Source organism: Panicum virgatum, chromosome 9N (assembly GCF_016808335.1).
Source record: "Panicum virgatum strain AP13 chromosome 9N, P.virgatum_v5, whole genome shotgun sequence".
Taxonomy (NCBI): domain Eukaryota; kingdom Viridiplantae; phylum Streptophyta; class Magnoliopsida; order Poales; family Poaceae; genus Panicum; species Panicum virgatum.
The window spans coordinates 25,521,490-25,529,236 of NC_053153.1; the positions used below are offsets into that span (position 1 = coordinate 25,521,490).

Here is a 7,747-nt window from a genome sequence, read left to right on the forward strand (position 1 = left end):
GGCGGTACTATGCATCGTTGTCAATTGTCATTGACCCCCAGCAGGACCAGCCTACCGTGCCACGAACTACATGAGCAAAGCAGATTTCCATGATCACATTTAAGACTCAATCAGGTGCGGTCATCATGCTTGTTGTTATCTCGTGTGAAGCGAGCGAGCGCACCGTGCGTTGATTATTGTCCTCTAAAGATGATGGCAGCTGCCGATCTTGTAATCCCACTCGCCATTACAACAAAAACGTTAGGCGCGCTTATCAGTTAACCTTACCCGTAAAAAAAAACGGCCGTCGACGGGGATAGCAATGGTGACGTTTATTTCTTTCTTCTGATCTTGGACTAATTGAAAGATATTTTTTCCTCAACTTTGGAAACATCGAACGTTAAACATGTGCAGCTGCCGGATAGATTCTGCGAACTTCGACCGGGGGACCCTTTTCCACTTTGGATAAATAAATCCACGAGATTTCAGTCGCTGCTGCCGGCCTAGGCTGCTCCTCGAATCGATAGCCGAACCGTGTGCCTGTCTGTCATCCCGTGGGCCGCCGCCGCCGCCGCCCACCCGCCCATCATCACCTTGCATGATTACGAGTAAATTATTGCCAGCATTCTCTCTCCGCCGCGGAAGCCAAGCCACCTTCGACGCGCTCCTCCAGTTCAACCTCAACCCGGCCGCAGCTGTGCATTAGCTTTCCCCAGCCCACACCATGGGTCGGTGAGCGAGTCCATATCAGCAAGCAGGTCGCGTGCGTGCACGAGGGGAGGGAGGGCTGTACATTTTCCCGGTCCGAAACGCAAGCCGTGCCCGGGCGGGCCGTCCTATAAAACGTCTGCTCGGCCGGGCGGGCGGGAGCGTCTCCCGGAGCCCACCGGCCTTCCGTTCCGGCTCCTCGCCACCGCCGCGGGGGAAGGAACTAGGAACCAGACCGGCGCCGGCGAAGCGCGTCCGGATGGCGGAGGAGCGGCACGGGTAAGCGAGCAAGCAGAGGCGATGGATTCCATTCCATGGATCCATCGAGAAGAAGAGCATTTTTGTTGCAGATCAAGTGCTAGTAAAGTAACCTCGTCTGCTCTGTTTTCTTCCGGGGGCCGAAGCTGCGAGCATTACAGGCGAGGGTGCCGGGTCGTGGCGCCCTGCTGCGGCGAGGTCTTCGGCTGCCGCCATTGCCACAACGACGCCAAGGTCCGTCCCTTTCGAGCGGTCGATTTCGATCGTTTCCCCTCCTTTCCCCAGTCTGCATCCGTCCGTGCTTCTTCCGCCGCTTTGGCTTCGGATAAGATTTTTTTCAAAAAAAAAAAGCCTCTGAGACATTGGGATTCTTTGCTCCGTGCCGCAGAACTCGCTCGAGGCCGACCCGCGCGACCGCCACGAGATCCCTCGTCACGAAATAAACAAGGTCGGTGCTCCTTCGCTAATCTTGTGCTTCAGTTTTCACCATTTATTCAGTTGCTCTGTCTTCCTTTTTCCTCAAGTTCTTCTGAATTTAGGCTTATATTTTTGGGATGAGGGAGCATCCATTTGCTCTGTCTTTCCTTTTTTGAAGTTGGTCTGAATTTAGGCCTCACAATGCACATCACGCTTCTTTCCTCTTTGGGAAATCAAACGCTTCTTGTCCAATGCCAATATCCAAATAAGAAACCGTTTCCCTTTCGATCTCTAATGAAGCCCGTCCTCAGATCCTTTTCCTCCCCTTTTCTTCAGATAAGGTTGGTTAGCACAGTAGCTTGGTGATATCTCCATGGATCCCAAGATTTTTCTCACCCATTTCTCAGATAAGGCCACTTCTGCTCTAGGGAATCGTTCCTTCTTGATATTTTTGGACACTTCTGCTGCAACCGCTAGTGGCCGGCGGGCACTGTGGTCCACAAGATTTTTTAAGCCCATGCATAGTGCCATTCCAAGGAAGGCGGCTGGGACCGGGAGATATGATATGTAGTGAAAAAGGAGAAGGAAAGGATGGGAGATAGGATGGCATATTTCGCCATCAAATTGAAAGGAGTTAACTGCACGCAGCTGATTGAGGACTAGTACTGCATAATTGAGGGCCTGAATATGATTGCTACTGTATTACCTTATTTAGGTCAAGTGATGATGTGGCGTAACAGTTGTCCTGCATTAATAGCAATGATTTTTCTGTCGATTAGTTACAGCAATTCTTCACATTCTTTCTTTGACTTATTTAATGAAAATAGGCAGGGGCTTCGACTTCGGACTTTTCTAAAATAAACATAGGAATAAAGAAATCATATTTGATTTTTTTTTCTTTAGCCTACATTATATATGAGTACACATCACAAACACCTGCTTTCCTAAAAAGAAAAGATTGGCTAAAGAAATTGAATTCTCCAGGCATATAAATGTCCTATCCAGTTTCTATACAGTAAGAACTCTCCCATTTCGAACCATTTTCTGATAATCAGGGGCGAAGGTACGGTGTATATAGAGGTGCACATGCACCCACCAGAAAATGAAAAATTAGTGATTTGGATCAATTTTTCACCATATATGCACACCAAGTCCTAAGTTTATGCACCCACAAGGCAAATGCACCCCCACTAATTTTCTCTAGCTTCACCACCGCTGATAATACATATACATTATTTGGATAGATGGAATATTATACTTCTTTTATTTTATTTAAGAAAAAAGAAATAAATACGAATCCACATAGACATATCATGTTTTGTACAATTAATTCAGTGGCTGTTTCCTTTTGCCATTAAAATCATACGAATTCGGTTCCCCTTATGGCTTATACCGTGGACTTACTGAAGCTGTTCTACAGGTGATCTGCACACTCTGTTCCAAAGAACAGGATGTAAGTTGTCTAACCAAAACTTACTGCTCCCTCCGTTCTTAAATATATGACACAATTGACTTTTTTTTCTTCGTTTGACTATTCGTCTTTTCTACAAATATTTATGCAAATAGCAAAATCTTCAAATTAGATTCAAGAGACTCTTGATAATAGACGTAGAGGTACTCATTTCACTTCATTTAACTAAGATTAATTAAATAATGTTGGTCAAAGTTGAAGAAAAAAAATCAACGGTGTTATATAAAAAAGAACGGAGGGAGTACAGTAGTGCTTCGAGAACACTTATCTTTTGGTTGTAATAGTTGCATAAAAAATGTTCATTTCTATTGACAGGTGCAACAGAATTGTTCTAACTGTGGTGCCTGCATGGGGGAATACTTCTGTGAAATATGCAAATTCTTTGACGATGATGTAAGGACTTTTTTTTTGGTTCCTCCTAACTTAAATATGGAAATAGTTGTGCTATAATTCTTTTTTTAAAAAAAAACATGCTTCCCAATCTGATAGACATACTGCTCTGTTCCAGTTATCAAAGGGCCAATACCACTGTGATGGATGTGGCATATGCAGGCAAGTACCAAACTCGCAGCTATGTTTTCCTCCAAAAATACTTAACGCTATGCTCGAAATCTGAAACATGTGCTTTTATCTTCTTTTTCTTTCAGAACTGGTGGTGCAGATAACTTCTTTCACTGTGACAAATGCGGTAACTTCCTGCGTGAACTTCTTTCTGCTATGATTCTGCATGTTACCTGTTCCGCGACAAGGATTTCACCAACTCTATCCCGTGCTGCTCTTGTTGTAATCTGACAGGGTGTTGCTACAGCAACGTCTTGAAGGATTCTCACCGCTGCGTGGAAAGAGCAATGCATCACAACTGCCCTGTCTGCTTCGAGGTGAGAGGCCTGAGCCACATCATACTTCATTGTTCATTCCAAGGGGAAAAAAAGAAATCATTCTGAACTTTGCAGCTCGTGATCTTGAGAAAAATTCCTCTTATCTTCCTTTACAGTATTTGTTCGACTCCACGAAAGACATCAGCGTGCTGCAGTGCGGACACACAATTCATCTGGAGTGCATGAATGAGATGAGAGCGCACCATCAGTAAGCTCCTCACATACTTCTTCAGAGACCAGACCAGACAACTTGACCCGACACATTTCATCCTCTGCCTGCATCCAATGATCTCAAACCCTTTTGACTTTGATCTTTGCAGCTTCTCGTGCCCTGTGTGCTCGAGGTCCGCCTGCGACATGACTGACACGTGGCGGAAGCTCGACGAGGAGGTCGCGGCAACGCCGATGCCGGAGATCTACCTGACGAAGATGGTAAGCAGCAGACTGGATGCTCTCCCTCTGAAATCCTTCCATCACATCGTACGCCTGCATCGTTTGCGAGTTGCGACCCACGGCCGGTTCTCAACCTGATGATGAGGCTGGTCTGATGCCGATCGCTGAAGCTGAACGCTGTTTTTGCGATGATTGGATGCAGGTGTGGATCCTGTGCAACGACTGCAGCGCGACGTCGAGTGTGCGGTTCCATGTGCTGGGGCAGAAGTGCCCCGGGTGCAGCTCCTACAACACCCGGGAGACGAGGGCGCGCTGAGCAGAGGCCCCGGCACAGACGTCGAGGAGGTTCAGTTCAGTCGAAGCCCGAAGTGTCCATGTCAGTCCACCAGCTGCTACATCATGGTCCAGGATGCAGTTTATAGCGCGCTTCAGTTCCTGCGATTCATGCCGGGAAGGCGCGCTGGCTGCAGCACAGCATGAGAGGAGAAACATTGGAAGAATGTTCAGAGAATCACTGTACTGAGCCATAGCCTCACTGTATTTGATATGGCTGAGTACTGGAGCAAGTGAATTGAATTACATGAGCCTCATCCAGGCCATGAACGTGTATCGACCAGAAATTGGGGATTTTACAGGAACTAGCAGAGATGCACGTGTGGCACGCACGTGTTTAAAAAAACGCTCCTGATCACATGTGCTACATTCATAAAACATATGTAAAAATATCGGATGTATATTCAACATTTCCCACATAGTTTGAGATTTCAATATCTCATTGATTATAGCATCGCAAGGGATATACAAAGAAAAATAATAAGCTACCTTGGCTAACAATGTCACCTTGATTAAAAAGCATGCAAAAAATGTCTCATATCTAATATCTTGTATACGAAAAAACATGCTCAAAAATCATATATTCTATAACTGCAACTGGAACCTCGACGAACCTGACCTCAAGGAGAAGGAGAAGCAGGGGATTCGGCGTTTGTGCCAATGAATCAGTACGCTGACGCCTAAAACTTGGAGGACTCCTGCAGCACTCCACCCTCAAAGCTCAGCACATGGTGCTCCATCCCTGCCAAGCAAGATCGCACAAACCATCACCATTACCATCACTCCGCTAGCTCAATCAAGCTGATACGCACTGACCAGCTGAAGAACTGAGGAAATTCAGAGTTCTACACAACAATAGCAATAGGGTGTCCGGTGGCGGCATCCTCGTAGTAGCAATATAAGAGTAAGTTGGACACTTGGACCAGACGTGTTAGTCGAATCCGTTGACGCGGTCGCGGCCCAGGCAGGCGGCGCGGCGAGCTTTCCAGTCGAGCGGTAGGAGCCCCACGGCGAAGTGGAAGGCGTGGCCGGCAGGATGCGGCGTCGAACAGGTCGGAGGCGCCCTGGGCCCACAGGACGCCCAGGAGCAGGCCACCGCCACCGCCGGAGAGCTGGTGACGGATGGCGTTCAGGCCTGGTACGTGCGGCCAGTCTTAGTAGATGTCGATCCGCTGCAGCCGCCGGCCGCTGGCCGCCCCCCGGCAGTTCGTAATCACCACCGCGTGGAACTGCTCCGGCCACGGCGTCGGCAGTGGGGGAGGTGCAGGCCTGCACCCGACAACGGTTGCTGCTAATGCCGCCACCGCGGCAAGGAGGAGGAGCGGCTGAGCGGGAGAAGACTCGACATCGGCGGAGCGTGGCCCTACGGCTGCGGTCGGCCGCTTCCGGTGAGGCTCGAGGGGGGGGGGGTGAAAGTGTTCCGGCGTGTAGATGGTGGCATGGCCTTGCCGGGGGCAGCTCGGGTCAGCGTGCACCTGCTTGGAGGTGGATTTCAGGCGGCTAGCTGCTGGACATGCGCGCCCGCCTGACGATCTGGACGTGGGGCCAGTGTCGCAAGCCAAGGTCGATCCGCCCGCAGCTTAGATTCCGGCGGAGGAGATGGGAGGGAGGATGAGGATCTGCGCGGAGGAGCTGATGAACCCCGCAGGTGAGCGAGCGACGGCGGCCAGGCACGGTGCGGGTATACTCGGGCGGTCGGGCCATTGGGCGGGTATGAGAAGGTCGCGGTGAAAAAAATAGCGACTTTTGTGCAGAAACATCCTCTAACATGCTGTTCTTTTTTTATAGATTTCCACCCCTTCCCACCTCTTTGAACCCTGATAGGTGGGTCTGGCGTGAGGGGTAAGACACGTGCGGCACGTGTTAAAAAAACTACTGATCACATGTGCTATATTTATAGAACACATGTGATAGTATCAACAGTATATTCAACATTTTCCCCATATAATTTGAGATTTTAATATTTCGTTGTTTATAGTATTATTGCTAGGCATATGCAAAGAAAAATAATAAGCTAGCATAGATTATCTCGATAAAAAAGTTGTCACCTTAATTAAAAAGCATACAAAAAAAAGTCTCATATCTTGTATATGAAAGAAACATGCTCAAAAATAATATCTTCCTAACACTGAGAGTAGCTACCTAACGGGATTAGTAGCTAGGAATAAAATTCGGCATGAGAAAAAATATCTACCAACAAGCACGAATAATTACAAATCTAGCACAACTTTATTTTAGAATAAATGCAAATGCTTGACATGCAGTACATCACTGCAGAGGTAAGCAAATTGAAGCAACTGAAGTTCTACCCTAGATGGATGTGAACTGTGATGCTAAATCTACTCCACACGTAAGAATCCAATGAGATCCTCTATTTTTTTCGAGCTAAATCGACATCTAGAAAGCAAGTAAATCAAAATAATCCCCATATCTAGGATCATAAAAGTAATAAAAAAACATCCATCTTTTCTACTTCCATCGTGAGCCCTTCTACTCGCTCCCCTTCAACACTCCGCCATCGCGGCTGCTCCTATCATATCGCAGGGGCCATGCCCAAAGATAAAGAATCCTCCTCCACCATCCACCATGGCAGCGCGAAAACCAAATAAAATATTCAACCCAAAATCAATACCTATGGAAGGAGGCGGACCCCAAGGGGAGGTAGCGGAAGAGGTTGTCGCCGCTTGAGTGGATCCGATCCCTCAGGCTGTCGAGAAACGGCGACAGCAGCCTCCCAACCGCCGCGGCCGAATACGCCATGGAAGTCGTTCGGCGGGGAGTTTGAGCCTTCAAGGATGTCGAGACGGCACCGAAGAAGAAAACTCCGGTGTTCGGCGGGCAGTTCGAGCCTTCGCGCTGCGAGCAGACTGCGAGGTGCGGCTCCGGGTCTCGGCGGACGGTGCGGCGCGGTTGCGGAGAAGATAAGTCCTGCGAGGAGATTTCAGGCGGCTACGGCAAGAGGGGTAGGAATCACGGTGAAAAAAGTACTAACATCATCCGTTCACAAATAATTAACAACTTTGACTTTATTATTTAAAGTTTTGTCGGTACTCTGTAGTAGGGATACCTACTCTTACTACAGCAAGACATGACCCGCGTAGTTATCCGTAACTGCGCGTAAAGGACGGAGTAGCCAGGCCCCACGGGTTAGGCTCTTTCCTCACCAGGCCAACGGCCCCTGATCTGTTCCCTGCCTGGGGATGGGTCCGGAGACGCCACGTGTCTCTAAGGAAGGGAAGCTCCGAGCTGACAGCCGAGGCCTCGGACCTCTATAGGGGTCCGGGACCTCATGCGTCCATCCGGACCCCTT

General features: G+C 48.6%; 1 protein-coding gene and 1 long non-coding RNA gene across 5 annotated transcripts; one reads left to right on the plus strand and one right to left on the minus strand.

Moving 5' to 3' along the window:
- Positions 1–626: 626 nt before the first annotated feature.
- Positions 627–4,879, plus strand: LOC120689647 (E3 ubiquitin-protein ligase RZFP34-like). Of its 3 annotated transcripts, none has more exons than XM_039972007.1 (11): positions 636–966; positions 1,038–1,179; positions 1,334–1,393; positions 2,783–2,815; positions 3,149–3,226; positions 3,342–3,385; positions 3,481–3,521; positions 3,629–3,711; positions 3,828–3,919; positions 4,032–4,143; positions 4,307–4,879. In XM_039972007.1, exons 1-11 carry the CDS (start codon positions 947–949, stop codon positions 4,418–4,420), a joined length of 819 nt encoding a protein of 272 aa, XP_039827941.1. In that variant the 5' UTR covers positions 636–946; the 3' UTR covers positions 4,421–4,879. The 3 variants fall into 3 exon arrangements, with proteins under 3 accessions (XP_039827942.1, XP_039827941.1, XP_039827944.1); XM_039972010.1 differs by having other exon boundaries at positions 644–966; positions 1,092–1,179; XM_039972008.1 differs by lacking the exon at positions 2,783–2,815 and having other exon boundaries at positions 627–966.
- LOC120689649 lies at positions 3,029–7,419 on the minus strand. Of its 2 annotated transcripts, none has more exons than XR_005681376.1 (3): positions 7,070–7,419; positions 5,052–5,179; positions 3,029–4,568 (listed from the first exon to the last, which is right to left on the minus strand). It is a non-coding gene; the product is annotated as an uncharacterized LOC120689649 (long non-coding RNA). The 2 variants fall into 2 exon arrangements; XR_005681377.1 differs by having other exon boundaries at positions 5,057–5,179; positions 7,070–7,418.
- Positions 7,420–7,747: the final 328 nt, after the last annotated feature.

Excerpts from the sequence above, each read along its gene's own strand:
- LOC120689647 (XM_039972007.1), top strand. The coding sequence starts at position 947 with ATGGCGGAGGAGCGGCACGG. Across the intron at positions 3,522-3,628 it reads CTTTCACTGTGACAAATGCG|GGTGTTGCTACAGCAACGTC; the intron begins GTAACTTCCTGC and ends GTAATCTGACAG. Across the intron at positions 3,712-3,827 it reads ACTGCCCTGTCTGCTTCGAG|TATTTGTTCGACTCCACGAA; the intron begins GTGAGAGGCCTG and ends CTTCCTTTACAG.